At 35.5% G+C, this 27,847-nt stretch overlaps 1 protein-coding gene across 1 annotated transcript in view; it reads right to left on the minus strand.

Moving 5' to 3' along the window:
• The window catches only part of LOC137920071 (nephrin-like), a 34,855-nt gene extending 8,225 nt beyond the window's left edge, over positions 1-26,630 (minus strand). Inside the window, exons 1-11 of the mRNA XM_068763303.1 lie at positions 26,572-26,630; positions 23,226-23,434; positions 15,879-15,989; positions 13,868-14,071; positions 13,125-13,276; positions 10,876-11,017; positions 8,693-8,823; positions 7,471-7,630; positions 6,646-6,802; positions 1,931-2,070; positions 1,727-1,863 (exon numbers count right to left, since the gene is read on the minus strand). Coding sequence (XP_068619404.1) covers positions 1,727-1,863; positions 1,931-2,070; positions 6,646-6,802; positions 7,471-7,630; positions 8,693-8,823; positions 10,876-11,017; positions 13,125-13,276; positions 13,868-14,071; positions 15,879-15,989; positions 23,226-23,434; positions 26,572-26,615 — 1,587 coding nt within the window. The 5' untranslated portion in view covers positions 26,616-26,630. The remainder of the gene's footprint in view (positions 1-1,726; positions 1,864-1,930; positions 2,071-6,645; positions 6,803-7,470; positions 7,631-8,692; positions 8,824-10,875; positions 11,018-13,124; positions 13,277-13,867; positions 14,072-15,878; positions 15,990-23,225; positions 23,435-26,571) is intronic.
• Positions 26,631-27,847: the final 1,217 nt, after the last annotated feature.

Here is a 27,847-nt window from a genome sequence, read left to right on the forward strand (position 1 = left end):
ATGGTTTAGTGTCAAGCTAATTTCATTTATAAATTCATTCAGCACAGATGACAGACGCCCGCTGTAAAGCTTAGGACTCCACCAACTTCGAGTTTTTCGTAAGATTATACACAAGTAGTGTAAAAATATAAAGTGTTATCTATATTTATCTAGATAACAGATGTTAGGACGAACGGAACTTGAGATCCAATTACGGTCAGAAAATACGTCCAGCGGCACAAAGCCGGCCCCCGAGTAATTGGCAGACTGAGAAAATAAACCAACGTCCTCTTGTGAGGAAAAATACAACTGAACTAAACAGTTAATTCAGAACATAGGGACGGGGAAAAACTTTTATAGTGATGCTAGCTATATGCTATATAACGAAAGACTTCCTAGATGTAACGTAAATAATATTACGATATGCAGAATCAAAAGGTTAATAATCGTCATTCACAGTGAGGACGGGAAACCTTGTTCGGGAGTCAAAATGTTCGAGAAGCACGAGGTACTTTGTTAGCACCTGTATTGCTTTAAGCTCAAGGAGAGTCCCTAGAACATCTGTGACCCAGAGGTGGACCAAACCGTGGGGCACATAATTGCCGGTTGTTCTGCTTAGAGTCCACCTATCTCTTCAGATTTCAGGGTCAAGATGTCGAGATAGAGATAGCACGCATCGCCCACCTAATGGGCGATGACAATCTGCGCTCTTTACTTCTTGAGTATTGTAAAAAAGTGGTGCAGATCACAATAAATAGGAATTAAACTCAATTCCAGATACTAAGGGTCGGTAAGACTCACAGGAAATAAACAAAACTGTTGAGAAAAATCGCATAAAAAGCAATACAGGCAAAAGAATAGAAATTTTTAAAAATCGAATTGTTTATTCTCTAGTTGTAAAACTATTATAAAAATACAGTGTATATCACGTATAATTGTGATCATGGAATGAAGATGAGATAAAGGGATGTATGGAAAAGATTTGAAGATGAGGAAAGACAGAACATGTGAAGGACAAAAGGAAGCCTTAAATAATTATGAAGTTAGGGTATGTAAATGAAAATAATTAAATTTTAAAATCTCGTTTGCCCGAAATGTAACTTCCCTGCCCCACACGAAGCAGGGAAAGCGAGAGGACCCCAAAAACTAGGACCATACCAAAAACCATCAAAACTTTGTTGAATTGCCGGAAATCGCTTGACGAAGGACGCTTTCGACCAGTCTAGTTGGAAATTTATCAGGGAGACCTACGACCAAGCAACTGACGTCATACTATTGAAATAATGATAATATGTGTGTGTTGTGGTGTAATGAAATAAACGGATGCAATTGAGAAAACCCTAATTTATTGTTCACACAACCACTATACAAAGGTAGGCGCGTCGGAGCGAGAATTTATTACGGCGTGCTTGCGTATGCGCTGATGTGCAGCCGAACCCAGAATGAGACGAGCGACTGAGGATCAGGGCTACTGGCTTACGTCAATGCGCTAGGGCGCGCATGTTGCTGCCGCGGACAGGACAGTCCGACGTAGTGGGACTGTCCGCTATAGGTGTAATGAAACCAAGATACTTGATGTTTACTTGTATAATGTTTAGGTTACATAGATCCAAAGTAATATCGCACAGTTCAATATTTCTAATGCGGGTAGTGTTTTCAAGCAGCGCGAAGGAGCGACGTCAGATATTTAATGTTCAATAAGTAGGACGAGAAAGTTACCACAATAATGATTTTAAAATGTACTCACCATTAACGAAGGTAATTCTAGCACTTCCATAAAGAAGATCTGGGGCAGACCTCCGTCGAAGCCTTCTGTACATTCGACGCTAAGGCTGTCTGAGCTTTGATTAACTATGGAGCAATTCTGTAGAGCCGACGGTCGATCTAGACAAAAATCCAAATTTAAATTTAATTTCAAGTCGAACCTTATTTCGTAGTTGATTTGTTTTACCTGCGGCTACGATCCTGTAGATGCACGGAGATTGTTGTCTCCCTGCCGCGTTAAGAGCTATGCAAGATATGGTTCCGTAGTCCACACTGCTTACTGGAGTATAGTGGAGCATCGACGTGTAGTTTGCCGACGTGTAGAGACTACAAACAAGCATAAACTACCTTGTATACTAGCTTCTGAACTACATCGCAGGCATGCATCATGTTGGCAATGAAGGACAATCTTGGAAAATGTATAATATTAAGAACATCGCTTATAAATAAAGGTCCGGGAATCGAACCCGCGACCTACTATCGCAAATCCCAGTCCTCTACCGCTTGGCTGTTACTGCTTAAAATAAGATATACATTAACACACATATATACATATATGTATATATATATCACTTAATACATATTTGCGTTCATTATCTTCATCATGTCATCGGAAAGATGACCACTGCAAGCCATAAGCCTTCCAAAAGATAGAAACGATGACCGGATGCTATGACATGATGATTTATATATACCTATATACATATATACACATATAGTTTTAGTTACATTAAAATATATGTGGCGACATAATGGCCTTTACGAAACACCTAACTCCCATGTGGTCATTCTGGCACTTTTCATATATATGTTATTCACAGACATTGACACAGACTTTTCCTCTGCTAGGACTACGTATGCTTGTGAATGTATTATTAAAGCATTGTATATATTTAAACATTGGAGTCAGAACAAATGGGAGATTTCATTCCGTATCACCTCCCAAATAAATAAACGTAGGTTAAGTCGATCGTTGCAAACTGTAGTAGTAAGTATAACTATATGAGTCTCAGATGACAACGCCCATCTTCGTCCAAATATTAATAAAAGTGGATCATAAAACTTGTTGCTAAGCAAAAAACTCGAGAACGATTCGACCAATTAGATTAATTTTTTTTTTCATAAAACTTATTAAAGCACGAAAAAGGTTTTAATGGTAATTATAAATTTAAAATGCGTGTGTAATTAAAAACAACTCTTTTTTATCGTACCAAGACTTTATCCAAGAATTTATCCTCTGCCTAATATTTGACGTCGATCAAAAAATATCGGCAACTATGAAACATAACAATCAAAGTAAAAACTTACTATTATTAAAGTCTTCAGTGAATGAAATAGATAATATATTTTTAAATAAAAGCACATAAATAAGCAGATTAATGACTAAAATATACAGGGTGATTGGTCAAAGTTGTAAAAACTATTACGGGGTGGATCTGCAGCTAATTTGCTGTCAATTATTTTATTCTACACCCTGTATAACAAAAGCTTTTATAATAAAAAATAACATAATGATAATGTAGTAAGAAAAGGTGCGTTTTAAAATTTAGGCATTTAGGATTACATTTTATTATTTTATTTAATATCTATCCCTCTAGATTTTGTACGGCCTGAAGTATTTTCCTTCTGAATTTCAAGAGAAATAAATAATTAACGTAACATATTTCAGAGTGACTACACAAGTTATAACTCTGTATACAGAATGTGTCAAAGCTTTCAAGATTTTTTTCATAGACTACACATTGATTCATTTAAAGTTTTCACATTTAGAACTATATTAATATTATAGAATGAATTTTGGAAGTTTTGGCGTTGGAATTGTACTAAATAATTCCACCATCTCCTTTCTCCCATCGGACAACAAGTTGCACGAATTCATGACATCCGTACACGATTGAAATTCCTTCCACCAACATTTAGTGTTTCTATACTATTTAATGGCATCAGGAGTTACCTTGTGGAAGTCCATCCTAAGTAAGAAAAGGACCAATATTCAGCCACTTCCGCACATGCAGTGGTAGTCGTGCAACAAAGTGCACCGCCCGCCAGCCCGCTGATAAATGCGTATGCGAATCACACAACCGCCACCGCCAAATCACTCAACACGTGTTTTACCCCTCCACGGGGCATCTTCAGGAGTTATATTACACCGTTTGTTTCTATACGTATTTTTTATTGGTTAATTGTTACAATACAAAGTCTACCAGAACAGTCTGTTTGTAAAGTGTATAAAAATATAATATTAATTTTCCAATGCATAAAGCAATTGGTAAATTGGTAATTTGTAAAAAGACTTTTCAATATTTTTGAAATATCAGTTGTACCTCTCAACGGATATTTATCAATAAAATTTCCAATTTTATAAAGTGTATACAAATAATATTTATCCAGGAATAATGATTACATAGAATTCTGTCTGTGAATTATATTTATTCTCTACTTGGAAAAAATAAATCCTTTTTAAAGAATCGTTTTTTTTTTATTTACTAGCTGGATGCAGACAGTATACTGAAAACTTGTCATACGGTTGGCTCGAAGTTTTTAAAGTGCTCCGTACCGAAAGAACCAAAAAAATCTTTGAACTGACTCTCACGCTGATGAAGAAGAGGAACAATAGAAGAACAATCGGAAGAAGAGATCGGTCTACTGGACAGAGCGTGCTGACGTAGCTGAAGATCGATAAGGGCAGGATTGTATTTTGTAATTCCGAGGTGATGAGAGAGGTCCAGAAGTTCTATGGGTAGATACTCTTCGACAAGAGAACCAGTTACCATTGGCCAAAGATCCACAAGCTAGATTAACTCTGTCCTATATAGATTTTTAGGACACCAGCCTGTTTGAGATTAGTATGGACCTTACAGTTAAAAAAACAACAAGGCTTTTCAAGGTAAGTGGTGGACATGGCTTAAAACGCTTTCAAAAGCTGACAAAACCAATATCATAATTCACGTGACCTTATTTAAGTATTTTGTAGAGTTTTAAATATAGTATCATAAGTATCTTTTCACGTAAGAAAGCTCAGTAATACTGGCCAATACGCCAACAAACATTTTACAATTAAATTATTCTTTTGGGTTCAAATTTCAAAAACAACTTTTTATATCATAAATACTCACTGCTATTGTGTTTATGTGAAAATTGTAAATAGTCTCGATATATATATAACACACACCTTCTAACTTATTCTGGTTTTCATTTTTTTCGCTTTCACGAAGGAATATATACATATAAGTGTACAACGCGTGAATTTCTTACGTTATAATTCTTTACTGTGAAATCTATAGTGATTTATTCGCGTATGTCTGCACAATATGCTAGGTGACAGGATCTTATGGCAGGTTATATGCGAATGCTTGTATAGCATGTTTTCCTACAACGCAGAACTAATCTACTGCGTAATGTAGTTATTCACTGTATTTAGTTGCTCAATAAATTCGATTTTTTTTTTCATTTTTAAGATAGTGCAAACACATTTAAAGCCTTTTGTTGGATGGAATAGTGTTCATTTTACAAATATTAACACAAAATATACAAATAGACGATATTATATATAGCTTTTCCGAGAAAAATGTTCACATTGCTTTAATTTAATGATGTTTTCAACGACAATTCCGTTGAATTAATTAACAAAAAAAATTCAGTCTTTTTGTTTACAACAATTTTCCTGGAACTCGCAAATCCCTTTCTCATTTTATTAAAACGCTTCATTACTATTATCCCTTTTCATTTTAATTCCAATAGGATTACGTGTAAAATGGGCTAAAGATTTTCGGACTATAAACAAATTATAATTTTTTAGGCAGAAAAATTGTTTACTGGTGTTTAAGCTCTACAGGGATGAGTGTCAGAATGTTTCATTTGTCAGCAAAAGGCTTTGCAGCATTTACACCCATTTCAAATCATACTGTATAGTGATTGTTCTGAAATATGTTACTTAAACTTATCTTTTATATAGTAATGCTACAGGCCAATTACTTTCCACAGTTCCTAAAGTCTGCAGACACATAGTAAATAATGATTTCATATGTTGTTATCCGAATATTTAAAACGCTTTTTCTTACAATTATATCAATACATAATTTATTAAAAACTTTTTTATACAGGGTGTACCATAGATTAATTGACAGGAAGTGATCTATACGTTCATTTATTTAAAGCTTTTATATATATTTCACGGAGAGTCCGCTGAAGTGAAGATAGAGCTTGAAGGTCTAACAATTTGGTGTAATAGTATGTGATGGCTAAGAAAGGGACTAATATGTAGCTACTTCCGCTATAACGCAGTAATCATGCAATGAAGTGCACCCAAAGAGCGAATTAATAATGGTAGTTGTGTAATTCGCATTGTTTTCCGCATGCGCATTTATCAGCGGGCTGGCGGGCGGTGCACTTTATTGCATGACTACTGCTGCATAGCGGAAGTAGAGATATTATTAGTTCTTACTTAGGATGGACTTCCGTAAGGTAACGCCTGAATCTAATAGATAAGTGATGGCTCAGCAGAGTCTCCCCAAGAGCCTTCCAGCTTTGCTACCTTAAAAAAACTATGCTACTTTGAATCCGCGAAATCTGCAAAAGCCTCTTGGACAATAATGAAAGTTCGTTCCAAAAATATATATATAATCAATCCATCTGCTAAGCGTTGCTGTTAGGGTATGTCCCCAATAGATATCTTTGAGGGAGGCTAATGCCTTGCAGTTAGGGTATGTCCCCCATAGATATCTTTGAGGGAGGCTAATGCCTTGCAGTTAGGATATGTCCCCCATAGATATCTTTGAGGGAGGCTAATGCCTTGCAGTTAGGGTATGTCCCCCATAGATATCTTTGAGGGAGGCTAATGCCTTGCAGTTAGGGTGTATGGGCTGAAACAACGACGATTAATATATTCAATGTCAAAGTTACCTGTCCTGCAGTTCAGCCTGACCTCCGGAGCTGTTGAGGGTCCACATGAACTTGGTCGGAGGCGGACTGGAGTCCACTGTGCAAGGTAGCTGTATGGTCTCTTGCTTCAATGCACCGTACACTTCGCCAACATTCGACTGCTTGCATATCGGTGCGTCTAAAACAATTTTTTTTCTTGTAACATTTTTATCAACTATCGGTCAGAATTACTGCCTTTTTTAATATTCTGGGGGGGGGGGTAATCTTCAAGGTTGACTCAATATACCCTACCATCTAAGGCAAGGACTGAGCTATGTGGGATTCCTGCCCACTAAAACCCCGTCTATAGTCATCTTCGGTACTTTTGGACGGGCTTCCAGGTCTCTATGGAAAGCTGCTCCTCAGTACTGTGCCAAGACATATCTCGGGCCTACCTCCCTTAGCAGCGTTACTGCCCCAATAATAATACAGTATTTCCAGAATTAACCATATATTTCGATTTTGACATTTTTTATTAATTTACGAGACAGTAAAATATTTAGCATTATTATCATAGCTTATAGTATACCAATAATAATATTTGGTTCATCATCATTTCAGACGTAATGTGTCCACTGCTGGGCATAGACCATCATAGATTCTAATAATTTCAGTAAGACCTGCAGCACTCTCCGACGACCTTGACAAGGTGCAGCGAAGGGTTTCCATCCACAAGATAAGGTGGAAGCCCTTCGCTGCATTTGACGTTCCGTACCGACGTCACCACTCGCCTTAAAGTCCCAAAGTTTTGCCCAGCCGTCTGTTTTGTTCGTGTGTAGCTTGTTCGTGTAAAATGAACACACTCACATCTAACTTGAAGAGTGACCGTATTGCTGGTAGCGCTGCCTTCGCTGTTGTATGCCAAGCAGCTGTATTCCCCAGAAGAGGAACGGTTTACACCCTGCAGCACCAGGCTTTGGTCACTGAAGATTACTCCTGCACTACTGTTTTGTGGTATTTCCTTCGTCTGCAAATAATTTAGTTAGTTTAATCTCTGTTTGGTATTCACTGGGAAAATTAAAACTGTCATATACCCAAAACCATTTTTGTGTTCCAAAGCTCGATTCCATCAAGAAAGCAATTTTTTCCATGGGCCATATTCAAGGATATATTTTATGATAAGATCAAGATAGAATAATCGGAAAAATAAATTTGAAGAAAAAAAACCTAGTCAATGAATTTTGTGTGGTTTCCCGTTTCGTTCAAAAATTAATTTAAAAAAAATTCTTTATCAACATCAGAGTAAATGAAAAGAAATAATATTTAGGAATATCAAATTCCAAAACTAGGAGGATCGACGGCATAGTTTAGGTTGCAGGAAGCCGCTGAATGTAGACGGCACAGAACTGGTCATCCTTGGAATCTTTTGGGAGAGACTAAGGCCTTGCAGTGGGCATCCATCAGCTGAAGAGATTAAAAAGTATTGCATATGATGTATCTTATTTGCATTTTTAATGGAATCAGTCGTTACCTCGCGGAAGTCCATCCTAAGTAAGAAAAAGAGCACTAAAGGCACTAATCGGTGTAACATAACTCCTGAAGATGCCCCGTGGAGGGGTGAAACACGTGTTGAGTAATTTGGCTGTGGCGGTTGTGTGATTCGCATTGTTTGCCGCATACGCATTTATCAACGGGCTGGCGGGCGGTGCATTTTATTGCACGACTACCACTGCATGTGCGGAAATGGCTAAATATTGGTCCTTTTCTTACTTATTTGCATTTCTTTTATTGATAATATAAAAGGCACGGCATTTTTTTTCGTACCCAAAACATATGGAAAGTGCCTAGAAAGGTTTCGTCTATGAAAGGTATTTATATTATTCAAGACACCTGTTCGTTCGTATATTATATATTATCATATTCCAGGGCTTCTTCAAACTACTAAGATATACTACTCATTGAGTTTCAGTTAGTAAAAACTCTACGCCTCTCCAAAGGGCACTGAAAGCTTCTACCTCGGCTTAAAATTTGAATTACCTACGAAACTTCAGGAACGTTGAAATATATGCAAATGTAATGATTATATTACCCCCTTGTACCACGTGAGCCGGCTGACTTTGGGATTAGCTTTAACGTTGCATTCAAAGTAAACGTCCTCGCCTTCCTTTATGTGGCCCGGATTGAGCGTGGAGCCCATCTTTAACGTCACTATCGGCACATCTGTAATAAGATTGTACATTAGCACAAATTGTAAAGTAGCGTATCAACTCTTGTAGGCAGACTCTTTACATCAATCACAACAACATTTGTTCATTTAAAGTCACATCCTACAAAATATTATAAATTTCACATGTTATATGTATAAGACAATTTCTTTTGACAAGATAGTTGTTGTGAAAACAGAGAAACGACATTTAAATTGTCGATTACTTTGTAAAAGTTAATTCTCATAAATTTTTTTCACTTTTTCATTACGAAAATCCACTTCTTTACCGATCGGCGATCGCAATAGATATGCCATCACAACACCATTATTAACAGCGCTGTCAAGTGTCAAGATTAAACAGCCACTGATTTACTTACATAAAATAATCACGGCACAGTACAAAATATAATTGTTCAAGATACTAGTTCATTCACATACACACACACGCATATATATATATATATATATATATATACATATATATATATATATATATATATATATGTATGTATATGTATATATATATATATATGTGTGTATGTATGTATGTATACGTTTTCTATACCAAGTATTAAGTTAATTAATCAATGCTTTTAGTACTGTTTGTTTTGAAATATATGTAAATATTTAACTTGTAATGAAAATGTACAAAGAATATACATACATGTTCATTAAATATATATTATGTAAAACAATATCAAATCAAAACAAGATAATATTTACGACTTATACGAGAATAAAAGTATTTTTTCATCAATTTATAGTCCTTTATGGAGTATAGGACAACTATTGTATGTTCACAGCTGAACATAAGCCTTCACTATAGAACTCCAATATGACTGATTGAAAGCTACATATATCCAAAGTTATAAGTGCTATTCGGTTTCTCTGAATACTATAACAAATAAGAGATATTTTATATATTCATTGCATATTGTAACTAATAAGGAAATACAAATGTTTAATGTTTGTACACATACAAGCAGTTCGATGATATGTCAAATATTTGTCGAAACTTTCCCGGACAAGAATAATCTTGATACGTTCAGAATTAAATTCGTAGTTCTCGAAAGACAGCAGAATTCATATCGTATTATTAATATTAAACATACCTATTTTTATTGCATATGTATTACTAGAATTAAACAGTGGCAGTACATCTATATTAATAGATCGTCGATCGCGAGTTTGATTCCCGGCACAGAGTATTATATACAATAAACACTTTATTCAATATATAAAGGGGATTTCCACTGCTTGCTTACAAGCAAGTTTCCAGACTGGCAATAATGTTCTCTACGTAACACAATACCACACTGTGATAAACAACACGCGTTCAATCGTGGCGATTATAGTATATTCCCCCATTAATATCTTTAAGGGGGGGGGGGGGGCATATGTCTTGCAACGGTTGTCTATGGACTAAAATGACGATTTAAAATTTGTAATTGAAAATTTTCTTGTAAGTAAATAATATACGATTAATACTACACATCCTTGTTTAATTTGGTCACATTGTCCTTAAAAACGAATCGGCGTGCTAAGATAAGGTTCAATATTGTAGTTATTGTTATTCTAAAACATTTTTAATTTTTAAAATTTAAATTCGACAAATACTGCACCTCTGGTTAATATTTAGTAGACTGTAGCGCAATAGGCAGGGTTGGTTAACAAAAGAAACTTGCAGGACGATACAGCGGGAAACGTTTATTGACATTGGTTTAAATACCAACTAAAAGTAAAGTAAGGCAAATATCTTACAAGGCGTCGTATTTGATACAGTACAAGCGTCTCTACATTTAATTACTCAGGCCTGCGCTCTGGTTGGAGATGTTGCCATCCGGTCGTTTCAGCGAATCTCTCGAAAGCATTGGCTTGGGGTGGCATTCCGCGTATGCATGTTAGCCATGCGCAATGCAAGCAATGTTCTCTTAATTGAACTTTGGTTTTATTCCAATAATTTATAAAAACCTTAAGATCACTTTGCTCATTATTATAATAGTGCTAAAATAATGCAATAAACTACATAGAATAGGGTTATGTGTGAAAGTAAAAATATAACTTACAATGTACGTTGAGCCTCCAATAGTCCTCCACGACTGCGTTGGCCAGACGCGGGTTCTCCGCTCGGCAAATAAGGTTTTCATCGTTGTCTTCCGCTTCCGGCACGAAATTCAAAATGCTCAACGTCGAATTTGTGTCAGAGAACTAGATAAAATAAGACTTATTACAATTCCGAATGCCTTTACTTCTGCGACTTACATTTATAATTCAAATTATTTATAAACGGTCTAAGAATAAAAAGGGTTTCTTGTCATAAAAAGACTTCTTATTATTATTTTTTTAGACCATCATACTACTACTTATTGATCTGATTGTTTTTTGTTGTTTTGTCTTTCTCGTGCTGTGGTTGTCAAAATTTAACATATATCACACAAATTCCAACACATCCTATTTTTAATGGTATTTTATTTGCATGTAACATTGTAAATTTTGTTGGCGATCTGTAATAAATATAATTAATACTTACAATATTTGAAATGTGAATATTTATGATTTAAAAATAAATCGCTTCTAGTTTAATCTTAAATATAGCCTACAATTGCATCCTCTTCCACCTTGCTCTTCCGTGTATAACAGGTAAGTTCCACTTATACAAAATAGAATAAAATAAAGCTACAATTTATTTTATAACTAACAATGATCATGATCATGTCGACCGACATTCTTCCACTGCAAGGCAAAGGCTTCTCTTAGAGAACACCTCGATAAGGCTACGCAGGAAACCTGCGTCCCGCGATTTCCCGCCCCCTTAATAATGTCCTCGGTCTACCTATTATGGACTTACCGACTACATTGCATAAACGTTCAGGAGTAATCAGGTAATCATATTGATAAAAGTAACAAAACCCATTTATTTTATCCGTATTTAAGTTATACAAAACATATCTTTAAATTTTTGACAAAAGTGCACAAGTTTTTGATTAAAGCGTAAAAAATAACGTTATTTTACGTTCACGTTACGTCCGCTGCCACGTATTCTAGGTATAGCCTTCCGAAAATCAATACTGCGTTGATAACTTTATACCAAAATGAAATTTAAATAATTGCATCCAATCGTTATTTGATCGAGTATAAACTTTTATATTTAATTGAACATTTAAATTTTTACGAATAAGTCATGTTTACAGAGTTGTTTTTAATATTTTTATTTACGTACGTGTAAAATGTTTGTAATAGTAATGTATAAAATAAATGTCCGAAGTGACAGCGGCCGGGGTACATCGCTCTTGCGACTGATGGCCGTTGGGGCCGAAAGTTTTCGAGCCATGACCACGAGCTGATAGCACGGTGTATTCGTATTTTCTCGTATGAAGTTAGTGCTGTTAGCCTTGCGGCTCTTACACCTTCATCGGTGGAGAGTTCACGGAACGGAGGGATCCGTGATCTATATAAAATTTACAAGATTCGAGTTTCGGAACTCGCATCAGTGCTCGGCGGAGAGACGTCGAAGACACAGGGAAGTGGCCGCGAGATAGAGGCAGCGGGGCAACCCAGCCTGCCCTCGAGGACACAAACCCAGCACGACCTTGCTGGCCGGCAGAATTTACGACTAGCGCGCATGTCTGGTCAGTGTTGCTGAAGTGTACTGAGTGAAGCACGGTGTGAGTAGGCGCCACATTAAGTGGATCGAAGTTAAGGGGGCGGGAAGTAGCTGAATGCGGGGAGCACAGGACCTGTCATCATAACCATCTTTCTGGAGACCTATGCCTTGCAGTGGGCGTCCATCGGCTGAAAAGAAGAAAAGTGTAGGTCTGTGTAGTTTATTATTAATCAAAGAATGGTCTTATGGAGAGAGGATGTGGTGCTGGAGATGGATGCTCAAAATTCCGTAGACCGTGCACCGAAGCAACGTTTCGATTCACAAAAAATCAGCATAAAAGAGAGGTTATCGTCAAGTGCGTATACGAATCCTCAGCTAGTTTGGACGTGTCCCCGTAATGAGGACTCAGAGGAACGTTTAGTGGCGCAAGACAAAGTGGAAGGAAGCAATCTCGCATTTTATACACATATTCATTATACATGTCCATATACATATACTTATGCATATACATACACATATACATAAACGTATACATATAAATGCGTATAGTTCTCCATTTTGCCAAGGTCTTCAATCGACTGGGGTAATATCTGCCTGGTCCATCGCGGAGCCTTCGATTTCTGATAAATCTGCATATAGCCTCTCGGCTAGTTCTTCTAACTACAATACTGCGATTTAAAAAGCATTTAATAATTGTTTTGAAATACAGACTGTCTTAGCGTTCCGTCTCAACGGCCTCGTCCCCTTCCACCAGGACATCTGCGCCTCGGGCCTGGAGCCCGTGGACTTGCACTCCACCTCGTAACTCCTGTCCGCGGACAGCTGCCGACTCTTGTTCAAGATCTGGACGGTGAGCGGTCGCACTGTAACAAAGTTAATTAGTAACACCAGTCGCAGCACTTTACATGCTCCAAATAAGATTATAAAAGAAATTATTACAAATTAACATTAAAAATAGAAGAAGAACAAAATCGTAGATAGAAGAGTAGAACAGAGTCTAGTTTAGCAGAATAGAAAGAAATGAGCCCTGTATAGAACAATAAAGTATAAAACAGCAGAACATAGAAAATGTTAAAAATGTGTAGAAAGTTGAAGAAATAATAAAATTAAATTACAAATCAAAAACAATCAAAAGAATTAATGGTATAGTACTTGTAAAGATTTTTGTTCGAATAATATTTTATTTCTTCTTTTGTAGATGACATTAATTATTATAATTTACGATAGTATATTTGATATTACATTAAACAAGTTTATAAAAATTCTTTAACCCTCAATAGCCTGATTTACGAAAGTGGTTTTTTTTAATTTCGTTGGAAAGAATATTATACAACAGTAAAATACGTACAGCCAACCTATAAAAAAACTAATAGTAATGTGAACATTCGGTTTGTTCAAAATTGAAACTCTAGGTTATTAAGGGTTAAAAATGACGTCAGTTTGTTAATACGTACAGTTTATCTCTAATATGAGGAGTTTGGTCTGCGGCGGCGCCAGGTTGGTGTTGGAGGCCTGGCACACCAGGCGAGCATTCAGGTGCTGCCGCCCAATGCTGGGGAAGGTGAGCGCGTTCACCGTCACTCCGTCGCTGCGCTGCATGAACGAGTCGTCGATCACTGTATTTTCTAAGTACCAAGTCAGCCGGGGCCGTGGGTCACCTGCGACAATCAAAATTCTGTTAAATAGAACATAGAAAACACTTAATTAGAAGAACATCTAACAAAAAAGAATAGAATCGCTAATAATCAAAAACCAAAAAAAAATACTAGTGTAAAGAAGAACGAAGAAATAACAGAGAAAAGAGCGGAATATAGTAAAGAACAAAAAAACAGTTTACAAATAAAAAACAAAAGTAAATGAAAAACAAACAGTAGAATTGATAAGACATTGTTATATAAGAAAGAGCGGAAAGTAATGTCGTTTCTGTCAACATATTTTACAGAAAAACTGATTGATTTTTAAACACTTGACAAAAAGTTGTTGATAACGGAAGTGAATATATTGTTGATTAGAAATAAAAAATTGTCGAAATTGTAGTCGTGTCAATTTAAGAAAGCGACATTACTTTCCGGCCCTCCTGATATATATGCATGCATTTATATAAATTCACAAATTAATAAATTTACCTATTATTATTATATGATAGGTGTGAAAAAATATTTATTTTCATATAATCCTAAAATATGACAATGATATACATAGTACGTATTTAATGGATATATATGTATATCCATTGTATATATTTCATAACGAATTAAATATCTATTTAAGCATATGTATTTTAAATCAAACAGATACTTACAGCATTTGGTTGAATAACATAATACTTAGAATAGAAAGCTTGCAATTTAACTTTAAGTAAGAGAAAAGGTTTTTGATTAGCTTAAAGAATAGCTTTGTTAATTGTATACTTGCTTAAACCTAAAATCGGATCCCGCTCCGCCTAACTTTAAGAGCAACAAACAATGACATTATCAAACAAAACTTACTGAAAGGATATTTGATTATATCTTTCAATAATTCAAAAAGGTTGTATAGGTAAAAAATTTGTACTCCCGCTATAATAATGTACATCCGCTATGAAAAGCTTTTTATAAAAGTTTCGTTTGAGGAAGAAGACGTGACAAGAATGATTCGAAAACAATATTTGACTACACTTCGACAAAGTGGTTATTTAAATGTATTTCGAATCTTTAAAAAGTGAGATATAAGTTGTTTTAATTGTTGAATAAAAGGTATTTACTTCACTAAGTCACTTTCACTTAACTGTATACAACATTATTTGAACTAATATGGAAATCTCTGATTTTTTTTAAATCTCCCTAATTTTATATTTATATTATAATTAATTAAATTACAACTGATGCCATTTACTATATGATTGAGGAACTGCATATGTCGGTATACTTTGTTATACAGTTCAAAAATGGATAAATGCGGTGCATGAAAATCACCGTTACAATCTTATCAGGTGATAGACGCTGAACTATGTTTTCGTTAAAGATAGCTACCATGACCGATCTTTTGCAGGCACATCACGGGGGGGGAACCCAACTCCGTCTACCAGCTCGAGTTGGGAGCTTTTGAGCCCAACGACCATCGATTTAAAGTAGTAATATAGTTCAAATTAGTAAAATAACAAAATAAATGAAAATTTAAAAAACTGTGATCTAGGAATGTAGATGAAAGAAGTAAGAAGATATAAAAAAAGATCTACAAACGAAGAATGACAGATCGTGTGAAACGTAAAAGGAATCAATAAAAGATAATGTGAAGCGTTAAAAAGAATTTAGAATGAAAAAATTTAAAAGCTCATTTTATCGTTCGTTATGTCCTTGCCGCACATAAATCAGGGGGAACGAGAAGCCTTAAAAAACGAGGGTCATAAAAACAAAGAAAACCGAGCACAGGTTGCACTATCGAAGTGCCCGCGTGTAAATAAGAATGCCTTAATAAAGTTCTTACCGCCTCTAACTTCGCAGATGAGCTCCAAGGTGTCGCCTTCGTCGTAAGGCTCCAACAGCCGCGTCTGGTCCTTTGTCTTGGCGTCAATTATAACCGGCCGGTTGGGAGGTGCTGCGGTAACAACATTTGTGTGACAGTAACGAATTAAAATCAACGTCTAGTTCGCGGACTTGTGATTGATTCAATTTCATTTGCACCTCGATTTGAAAGGGGACTTTAAAATTTATTGTCTAAAGTTATTTAAACTTTTGCTGTCGTGTAGAATTAATAAACGAATTGGGCATATTTTAGTGTTTATTTATTATTTTTTAACTCGAGATGTCTTTATCAATATTGACGCAGTCCTATTGGAAGTTTCTTAGACAGACTTTTGTCCAGCTGTGGGCATCTGACGATTGAAATGATGATGATAGTTTATTGTACTTGTAACAGAAAGAAATATAAACACTAATACAATAATTAAAAAATACAACGAGGCAAGTTTTATAGACAATCACGGAATGGACTCACAATAACAGGTAGCGGGTAGTCGATATGTACGAGATAGAATAGAATATCATAAGTACACAACGTACTTATAAAGACATATATTTATATATACTTATATGTTAATTAAAAATGCTAACTTACAAAATCAAGTTTTAATGTTTTATGTACCTCATGAATAGAACAATAATTGGATTATAATACGTTTATATCGGCATCCAGAAGTTAAGAGCTAAGGACAGGTATTTTTACTTACTTTTTAATTTGTAGAGCGATATAATGTTTAGTTTTAACTATTTTGTTTTAGCTTTTACAAAGATAAGAAAAGCAGTTAATTTTTGTCACACAAGGCTAACAAAGATTTTTAATATGTTGTTATTGTACAACTAACCGCTATTTGAGTAACACATTTCATAGTTTTACAGCCGTCAGCGCCCTTCTCTTTAAATATCAAAATTATTAAATGTTACATTCAAATATCATACATTTCAAAAATTTTATCTTAAGGATTTTGTAACACACAAGCTCATAAGCAGCAAAAGTACATATATATACATATACACACGCCTTAGTAGTATGCGTATGTGGGTGTCTGTGTGTATTTTTATATTCGTATGTATGTTTGTGTGGGTTAAAAGGTATGATCCTTTTATTTAAGAATCAGTTTTAAGCTTTTTGCTAACAGTTACTTATGGTAATTAAATAACGTTTTTTATATTATTACTTGTGTGTACGTAGAATTACTTTGTAAACAACTCCTGAAACCAAGAGACAATCGACCTTAATCCTTTACTAGTAAAGTCCGATCTTTCTCGTATTAAGTACTACATATTTACACCTATAGCGATACATAACTAGGAAATAAAAGTTTCATTATATTGCGGCGTTTTTTAATTAGTATTGAAGTAGTTAGTAGTTTACAAGTATTACCCAAAATCAATTACATATTCTAAAGGATCCAATAAACTGTTTATTTCAGTGTCCTGAAAGGATACCGCTGAATAGAATGACCCTCACACAGTTTGCTTTGTCAGCTAACTCGATGCTCCCCGATATTGTTAAAGTTGAGAAAGAGGAAATTTCTAAGAGTTTAAGGATATCTTTACTGTTTTATGTGGGTCTGGTTAATGGGAAGGAGCAGATTTGAAATTTCTTTTGAAGTTACATAACACTAACTTATAATACTTAATGAAACGCGTATTTATATTTACGAGAGACGAAAAACTAAATATTACTTATTATCTCAAAAATTGATACAAAGAAAATTATAATCTTTATATAGTTTGAAAGCTAATTTTGTACTGAACAATCTGAATATTTATATTTGAAAAAACAACCGCTTCGTAAGATCTTTTTATTTTTTTTGTACTTTACTTTGTTTATTTAGAGAAATGAAAAACATAACATCGCCTTGAGATATCAACCACTTTTAATTAGAAAATTATGGAACAAATTGACAAGGTATATTCGTACTCATAAAAATTGTAATAACGATTTGATTTGAAAAATTGTAATAACGATTGTCATATTATTCGGAGGGGCGGATATATATTGGCTTTAAACTTAAATAACCCAAAGTGTTGATAATGTAAGTTTAATATCTAATATAAAATTCTCGTGTCACGGTGTTCGAACTTGAACTCCTCTGAAACGGCTTGACTGATTTTTACCAAATTTAATATGCGTATTCAGTAGGTCTGAGAATCGTCTACTATCTATTTTCTATATCCCTAAGTGATAAAGGTTGTTCACACTTAAAAAATTATTTTTATTTTTTTAACGAATTTTTTTGTTTTTATTTTTTTATGATACAGCATTCAAAAATACATACAACCATAAATTTTCACCCCTCTACGATCAACCCTTATTTTTTATTTGTAAATTAAAATATCAATTTTTTTTTTGCAAAACAACGTTTGCGGGATCAGCTAGTAGTGATATACATGAAAGGCGTTTAATAACAAAGAAATAAAATGAAATCTAACGAATCGATATCCTTCGCCAACCTTTTACTGATTTTTCTATGAGATCACTTCGGTCTACGCTCCATAGAGTGACTAAGCTCAAAGGCCCCAAGAGGGTTGACCTCGGCTTGGCCGGTTGCTAATGCCTGGTTAATATCACTACTATCACTTCGACAAGCATTAGCGCTGGAAGAAAAAGTGGCGGAAAAAACTCCAAAAATACTTCTATCTAGTATGATTGCTTATTTTGTTTTATTTAACAAAATAAAAAAAAATTACATGTGGAAGTATATTATATAGTCGTACACATTTGCCCACGAAATAATTTTATGGTGCCTAGAGAGAGGTATAACATGATTTTATTTATTTATTTATCTGGTCCAATTTGTAATAGCGGACTTAATGCTTCATAGGCTGGTAAATACATAGAACTATTTTATCATATTTTCTCTAAAAACATACTAGATGGCGCTAGTCAATAAGTGTCATAGATATAGTACTGATTTACCGACGTTTCGTTCTCTTTACAAATCACCCAGTGTATACGTGTAATACTTGTTCTGAAATACAAATAATTATTTATGACAAAAATTGTCTTTGTCTTCCTGGACCTTGAAGAACAGCCTACCGCCGTCTGCATAGGCAATCAACCTAGCTTAAATTTAAGTTTAAATTTGTTTCTGTTCCGTAGGTTGTTAGTTATAAACAGTATCCTATAGGCCTCTTGTATTTAATCTCTTTTTAAATATCAAATAAAGAGCAGCCTGACTGACCACAAATTAACGGAGGTAATAAAAGTTAAGGTCCTCGTTATACTTAACATTTATTTTATGGACCCCATTCCCAGCGCCTCCGCCGGTCTAGTGCTTAAGAAAGTAATTCTGTCTGAATATTATCGAAAACGAGCTCAACTAATGCCTATTGCAAACTGGACCATTTCCGATTACTGTCTTATTAATTACATTTCTACTACCTTCATGATTTACGATTTAAAAATCAAACCGATGATAGTTTTTATTATATATTACGTTTTTTTTTCTCTATTCAACATCATCTTCAATTAATGTACGGAGTCCACTGCTATATATACCTTCCAAATATAATTCAAATGGAACCAGCAAGACGTAGGCTGCATCCGGCGTCTTCCGTCACCCTTACATACGTCGCCTGTCAACCGTGTAAATCAGAGTTCCCCAAACTTTTTTGTGTCGTAGACCCCTTGCCATGTTTTTCCGTGTTTGGTAGACCCCCTACTTACCTGATATTGATTTCCTGTAAATTTCTAACTATAGTGAAGTTTAGTGTTAAAAACCTAAAGTAAAAACACATGTTAATTTATACATTTATTAGGTTTTTACTAGTTCAAAATGTATTGCGATCACAAAGCGAATACCAACATCCTACAACTTACACAATTTAATAAACATATATAATAATTTTTTTACTTCATATGTACTTTTATAAATTATGTAATTTTTTTTAATATTATAAAATAATATGATGTAAGTAAATAGGTACTATCAGTGTATGTGTTGAGATCCACTATCATGGGCCCCCATTTTCATTTCATGGATCTCCAAATTTTTTTTCGCTGAAGTAGACCTCTTGCAGGTTGTCATAGACCCCTAGGGGTCGATATAGACCACTTTGGGAATCACTGGTGTAAATGAACGTACTACGCTGCGCTTTATCATGTCGGAACCTTAAAGCCCAAACAGTCTCAAATTCAGAGCACTATATGGCCAATTACTTCCCTCTTGATCCGTATATCATCATATCATCGGCATGTGAACTTGCCAATTAGGCCTTGTGTGTGAGATCACAAACATTATTCGTAAACCTTGGTTTTTAGGCACTGATGATTATTAGACGAGAAGAGAAATATATTGCAGAAAGCCGCCCAGCCGAGCTTGGTGACTTTGTGAGCTTACGTACTCATAGAATAACTGTTTACCGCAGGGTACACTTTCTCTGAGAAAGCTCCCCATCCGCAGTCCGAGACCTGGACGTCGAAGGGTATGTAGGAGTGGTCGTAGTACTGTAGCTTTTGTTAATGTTGACCGCACCTCCGCTCGCAGTTATAATGAGAGCGGAGACTCTCAACAGCGCGATGCAAACTTTTGTTGCGTCTACTGTGGCGCCATCTGTCATTTATCCGTTTCATTACCGACGCTGCCGCGATGCGATCGACTGCGTGGGCACGTGGGTAAGAGCTCGTTGCTAGGCAACGCGTTTTTCGAGGCGCGGTCCAAAGGCGGAGCGGTTAGCGAGTGGCGCGCGATATGCACGCCACCGGTATTATACCGCGCCATTCACCAACTCCCTTAGCATGGCCTTGGCGACGAAGTCGGGGTGATCCGCCACAAGTAAGGAGTCAAGGCACTAGGCCACCGCCGTTGAAACTGCGGTGGCATGCGAAAGTGTTCCCGTAGTTTCAACAAGAGGCGTTCAATAAGACCGCGGGGTTTTAGCCAGTAGGAGTCCGGCATAACCCTTTCGTTGCCCCCGCAGCGGACGAGTATACCATGCAAGATTTTCCCGCGAGTTAAAAAAAGGATACTCTTACTCTATTAAAACACTAAAATCAATATTTAATGGAATTAAGCGTTACCTTGCGGAAGTCCATCCTAAGTAAGAAAAGGACCAATATTTAGCCACTTCCGCACATGCAGCCGCCAGCCTGCTGATAAATGCGTATGCGGCAAACAATGCGAATTACACAACTGCTACCGTCAAATCACTCAATACGTGTTTCACCCCTTCACGAGGCATCTTCAGGAGTTATGTTACACCGAATAGTGCCAAAATCACTCTGCGTGGCGGGCGGTGCACTTTGTTGCACGACTACCACTGCATGTGCGGAACTGGCTAAATATTGGTCCTTTTCTTACTAAAATCAATTGTATTGTATTAATTAATAATAAATGGAGTATTCAGATTAGATTAGATCTTAAGACATTGTTAAATCCTTTTTTAATATAAGAAGTTTCTTCGAAACCGTGTTTATTAGTAGAGTATTCTAATAAAGTTTTTAACCGCAAAGTTGCTGACATCACATTTTCTACAAACAACGCTCAAGATATTTCTTCGACATGTACCGTTGTTTATTATTTTAATTGAAGTATATCTTTATTACTTACTTTTTCGTGAAAACCTTTGTAATTTAGAATTCCTTTCATATATTCACAATTTTTAAACCAAAAAGCTGCTCTAGTAAAAAGTAAAAGGCAGGTATAAAGTAATACTTTGGTTAAAATAAAACAAAACTAAGTTAAAAGTGGAAAGGAACTGCTTCGTACAATTATTTCAAGTTCTCTTAAAAAAAAAACGTTAAAATTTTATTTGTGTTATTTCTGATATTCGTATGAACAAAAACATCTCAACTTAGATACAATTCTTCATTTATTTACCATTGAAAGATATCGATGAACGTTTCAATTTTGTTATGTGTAAAAGCGAACAGTTTTTTTTTTTTATTTAAAACAATTTCAAAGCTATGGATTTTCTTCTCCTTTATACCAATACATTAAATTTTTTTATCTCTTGTTCGGAATAATTAAACTTGGCTTTGTGCAACTGTTCACTATTTTTAATCACTCAATATATAGAGGAGTGTGCTTTTGGATCAAAATCACTTTTAAGATTTTTTATATACATATAACCAATAACCTTTTATTAGAAGTAATATTAGTGTAATAAGCCTGTATTTAATAATACTAAGCTTCCATTCCTAATTAAAATAAGTCATTACTTCCGGTCGATAGCTGTATTGTACTCATTATATATCATCCATTATGATTTACTTTCACGAAGCCACTATCGCTTCGCTTTTACGTTTAAATTAAGAATTTATAGCACTTCCGGTCTCGAATATTAATTGTTACTGAATGACTGTTAAAATGAATACGATTGTTAATTTAATGGATGTTTTTATAAACTGCTATCGCTTTTTAAAACTGTTAATAGCTTATTAGGATTTCTATTGTGTTTTATTGATAGTTTCCTAAAAGGAATGCTTGAAAGTCTAATCAAAAGGTTAGAAAAAATTTGGTGCCTATATGGAAGCATGAAAAATAAACATAAGTTTGTCATACATTTCTCTAGGTTCCATAACATTATTAATTCTTTTGTAGGCAGCTATGTACAATGCAAAATTTAACAAGTTCATTAAACAGACTTTTTAAAGTAATAATAAGGCTTGGAAATGAATTGTTCCACTACTGTATTATATATTGATAAATTGACGACAGAAAGGAAACAAAACCAGTCTGAGTTTTTTGTAAGTTGTTTTCAGATCATGGTGCGCGCAAAGATCATGGAGTGGTGACCACGACCATGACAAGAGGATAGACGACATAGTGAAGACCGAGGATGCGGGCAGCGCAATATCGATGGTGACGATGATGGTGATCTATGAAGGAGTCCCATGTCTTGCTGTGGACTTCTACTGGCTGACATAATTTGGAACAATTTTCTTTAAAATTTGTAATGATTTCATACATAACCAACGTACATATGTAAGTAAGAAAAGGACCAATATTTTGCCACTTCCGCACATGCAGTGGCAGTCGTGAGAGAAGAGAGAGAGAAGATGTCCCGTGGAGGGGTGAAGCACGTGTTTCACCCTTCCACGGGACATCTTCAGGAGTTATGTTACACCGATTAGTGCCAAACATAGAGTGCACTAATCGGTGTTGAGTGATTTAATGGTGGCAGTTGTGTAATTCGCATTTTTTGCCGCATGCGCATTTGTCAGCGGGCTGGCAGGCGGTGTACTTTGTTGCACGACTGCCACTGCATTTGCGGAAGTGGCTAAATATTGGTCCTTTTCTTACTTAGGATGGACAAAATAACGCCTGATTCCATTAAAGTACATATGTAGACAAAATAAACTCACTTATAACAGTAAAGTTGAGCCTCAGGTTTCTCGTGGGCGAGTTCTTGAAGTCAACCCTGCAGCGGTAGACGCCTGCGTCAGCGGTGAACACGTTGTCCAGAAGGAGTGTGGCTGGCACAGCCGCGGCGCGGAAGAAAGCCCGCGCCCCGAAAACAGCGGGAGACGACCAGAGCTTCGGCTGCGACAAAGCTCGCCCGCGCACGTCGTAGCTGACAAAATAATAAGGTACTTAATGAAATCTGCTCAAAATAAATTGTTAACTAATAATAAGAAATAGAAAAATAAATTTGTAATAAAGAATTAAGTAAAACAAAAGTGTAAATAAAGATAAATTAAATGTAAGATAAAATTAAAGAATAAAAATAAATAAAATATACCTAGCCACCTTAGAGTAAGGAGATGATGGAAGAAAGGCGAGGAAAGAAAGAAGGTATAAAAGAGTAAAACGAAAGATATTGTGACGCGTGAAAGAGAGTGATAAATAAAGAAAAGACTGAAAAAAAAAATATTGAACAATAAAGTCCCTAATCCCAAAAAGTTAGGGGTACGAGAGGCCCCCAATAGCCATTAAAAAAAACTGTCAAAATAATCAATGATAACATTTTTATTTGAATACACAAGAAAGTAAGCTATATACATGGTGATTTATTATAGATTTAAAATGTTTAAAGTGGTAAATAGTTAGTTCAGTCAATAAATAGTTGTCAGCAAGAAGCTTTAAATCTGTTACACGTATTTCTGGTCACCGTGTATAAATTTCAAGACTGAAAAATGGTATATTAATTAATTTTTCCGGTATAAATGTATGACCTAAGATTTCTGATATAAATTCTGCAGCGACAGATAATTAACAATAATTAATTTCAATATGCAGTAATCCAAATTTGCTGAAATGCTTTTTCTTAATGTTTTAACATTACTTTATCTATTTTTTTTTGAATCTATTAATTTTTAGTTAAAGTTTTTACACCTATAACTAATCTTATCGAAAATTTAGATTGTGACCCCTGCTGGTTTTACACAAATAAACGCAATATAAAGTATAATAAATACATTTAAAAAACTTTTAAGTTAAACGGTTTTCTGATACCCATATTGTGGTGGTTGTGGAAATATATGTACCTAGTCCGTCATATTGGAACGGCGTTTATCTTGAATTTTAAATTTTGACATAATCATCGTGTTTTACTAGTGTAGCCCTTTCATTTGATACCCATATTGAGGGGGTTAAGGAACAATACGTAATGCGCCATTTTGTATCGGCGGCCATCTTAGATTTATAATGTTATTGATTTTATTATATTGTATTGTCATCTAAATTAAATGTGTGTACCAAATTTCAGATCAATCTGACAACGGGAAGGTGCTTAAATTTCAATTTCTAATTTTGATCCAAATAAATTCCGTACGGGTCGAACTAAATAAAACTGTTTAATAAAAGACTGAAATGAAGCTCTTACTCAATTTGTATAACATTATATCATAGCGCTGGAGCATCATAAAATATACACGAGTTACCTACAACTTAAATACTTTGAAACCTCATCGCAACTTCGTAAGCCACGGATATTTAATAGTTACAGTGAATTTTGTACAAGTAATTAAAATACTTTTATGACTATGATAACTTAAAATACACTCATACATTATACATGATGTTGTTAAACCATTTCAAGAATATTGAAACATGTTCTAAAATAATTCACTGTTCCAGGAAACAAGTATATCTTAACACCAAAATAATTTAACTAAATAACTATAAATTATCATAATGACATTGTATACGGTGGAGGTAATGAGTAAAGGTAATAACTACGAAATCTTTCTGTAACTTGCTGAAGGATTTAAGCCTGTGAAGATGGAACATCAGCTCATAGATGAGGCGGGCTTTCAAAGCAGCATTAAAAGTCATTAAAAATTTGGCTGGGTAGGGAAAAGAATAACACCACGCTGGTCTTCTTCTTTCTTTTTATATGACTTCCTTTTTTGGAGACCTCACGATTCCCTGTCTTATTGTGGAACATGGACTTTGATTACACTAAGTTTTCCAGTACAGTTTTATTTATTTTCTTCTTTTGTAAGTCTTTATATCTGACATCCTATTTTCTTCAAATTTTCATTGTTACTGCTTTTATTTACATAACTTTTATGCATCGCCTTCTATCCCTAGCCACGTTTTTACGATATTACATTTATTTTATCTATTCTTCATATTCATAATTCATACTACTCGAACGAATTCATGGAACAGAAGCGTCCGTGAGATATATGGTGCTGAAGGTGTATCCTACGAATTTTAAGGAATAACCGTAGAACCAGCGCATCGATGCTGATGAAACTTGGAATCTCCACTTGCTTTTCACTACGTGTACAAAATTGATTTCTGTTTGTGGTCACATAGATGGAAAAGACGGTGGGGAATTAGAAAAGCTTGATTACCGAAGATATGGAAGGACGGCGACCACGAGACCGCAGCACCATGCGCTGCTCTGTTCACTATTCTCAACAATACAATGAAGAAAAGGACCAATATTTAGCCACCTCCGCACATGCAGTGGAGTGCCAAACACAGAGTCACACACACTAATCGGTGTAACAACTCCTGGAGATGCCCCGTGGAGGGGTGAAACACGTGTCGAGTGATTTGGGGGTGGCGGTTGTGTGATTCGCATTGTTTGCCGCATACACATTTATCAGCGGGCTGGCGGGCGGTGCACTTTGTTGCACGACTACCACTGCATGTGCGGAAGTGGCTAAATATTGGTCCTTTTCTTGCTTAGGATGGACTTCCGCAAGGTAACGCCTGATTCCATTAAATCAATGCTACAATAGCCGAAGCCCCACATCAACCAGTCGATTTCAAGATATTGTTGTAGATATCTGATCATTCGTATTATTTTCACGTTTGTGTCGTTTTGACGATCATATAAACGTAATATATACAGGATGATTGGTTATATGTGTAAATATCTCATTTGCTGTAAATTAACATATGGTTCGTTTTATACAAAAATTCATTGTTTTCAAAAGTAAAAAATACATTATTGTTAAAAAATCGTTTTAAAATTCTTATTACTATAATATGTATTACAATTTATTATTGTTTACTGTTTCTGCAGACTTTGAACTGACAGAAGTTATTGGTAAGTTCCTTTCCAATACTAAAAATAAATAAATATTTCAGATTTACTACATACAGCAAGATTGAAAATGTTTGTAAAAGCATTAAAGTTTCTTGCCTTCATCCATTCAGAAGGTCTGAATGGATGAAGGCAAGAAAGGTCTTCATCCTTTAGTCACGACGAAGTTAATGGTGTTTTTTAAAATAATACCTTCAAGAGTTTACCTGTATAGAGGTTCCCCGTCAGACTCTTTGAACCAGAGCACCATCGCAACCTGATCGTCCGCGGACAGGGGCTGAGTGTCGCAGGGAAGAGAAGCCTTCTTTCCCACGACACCTTGAACGTGTACTGTAGGCACTGCGGACAAATACGATAATTAGTTTTGTGAACAATATCTCACATGTTACTGCTATGTATTTTTAACGAAAGCCGAAGGCACAATGTTCTAGGTAATAAAAATATATTCTCACCGTCCTTATTGTCATGATTTTAATTATAAGATGTCCACTATTGAGCATAGGCCTCCTCTATAAATTTTCAATAGGACCAAAGTGGCCTGCATTCAGAGTCTTCCGAAAACCTTGACAAAGTCGTCTATCCACCATGCGGGTGGACGTCTTGCTTGCCTATCCGTGAACACGCTTCAAACCCTTAAATCACCATCTCTTTTACGAGCTATGTGGCCTGATCTTTGCCACCTCAATGACAATCCATTGTTTTATATCGGTTATTTGAGAAATATATAATCACATTATAACTAAACTCTTATAGTATACGAAATAAAAAAAACTGTTTGTTTTACTAAAGTTGTAAATATTCAATACATTAAATCGATAAAAAAGTCATAGCTACAGATCTCTTTTAATTTTTTAATTTTGCTTTTGAACTGCAAAAGGCGAATAACTTGTAATAAATCTAACAAGGCAGTAAATAAATTAAAATAAATATTAATAATTGTCTTAAATTGCATTGCAATTACAGGTTTATGTGTTTCGATATGATCATCGTCATCATATCAGATAGGCGTCCACTGCAAGGTACTGGCCTTCCCAAAACCCTTTAGCCTGCGTTCACTAAAATAAAGCTAAGTTACCCTGTCATAAGTGTCGACTTAAATGGCATCGGGTTTACGAGCGTTGAGGGTGGAGACTTATATCGTCCACTCAATGCATACTTGAGTATTGCAATAACGCGAAGTGGTCTCGTGTTACTCCGGTACAGCGAGGATGCTGAAAGAGAGACAGCTTCTCTGTGCTTTGGCATAGTACTGAGGTGCAGAGATTCGGCCTCTCCAAAGGTATCGAAGGAAACCACTGAGGAGGTTTTAGTGGGTAGGAATCGTAAATAGCTCTGTCCTTCCCCCAGAGGACACGATATCTTGTGTCCATTCAGAAGATTTGCCCCCGGTGCAAAAAAGAGGAATCCCCCTTAGATTACGACGATGATAGGTCTTGCGCAACTTTTCGGGTCATTAATAATTTTTTATATATCTTTTTGCTA

The sequence above is a fragment of the Battus philenor genome, unplaced genomic scaffold (assembly GCF_028537555.1).
Source record: "Battus philenor isolate CCGP_79_NKW_IND1 unplaced genomic scaffold, ilBatPhil1.0.hap1 SCAF_17, whole genome shotgun sequence".
Classification (NCBI taxonomy): domain Eukaryota; kingdom Metazoa; phylum Arthropoda; class Insecta; order Lepidoptera; family Papilionidae; genus Battus; species Battus philenor.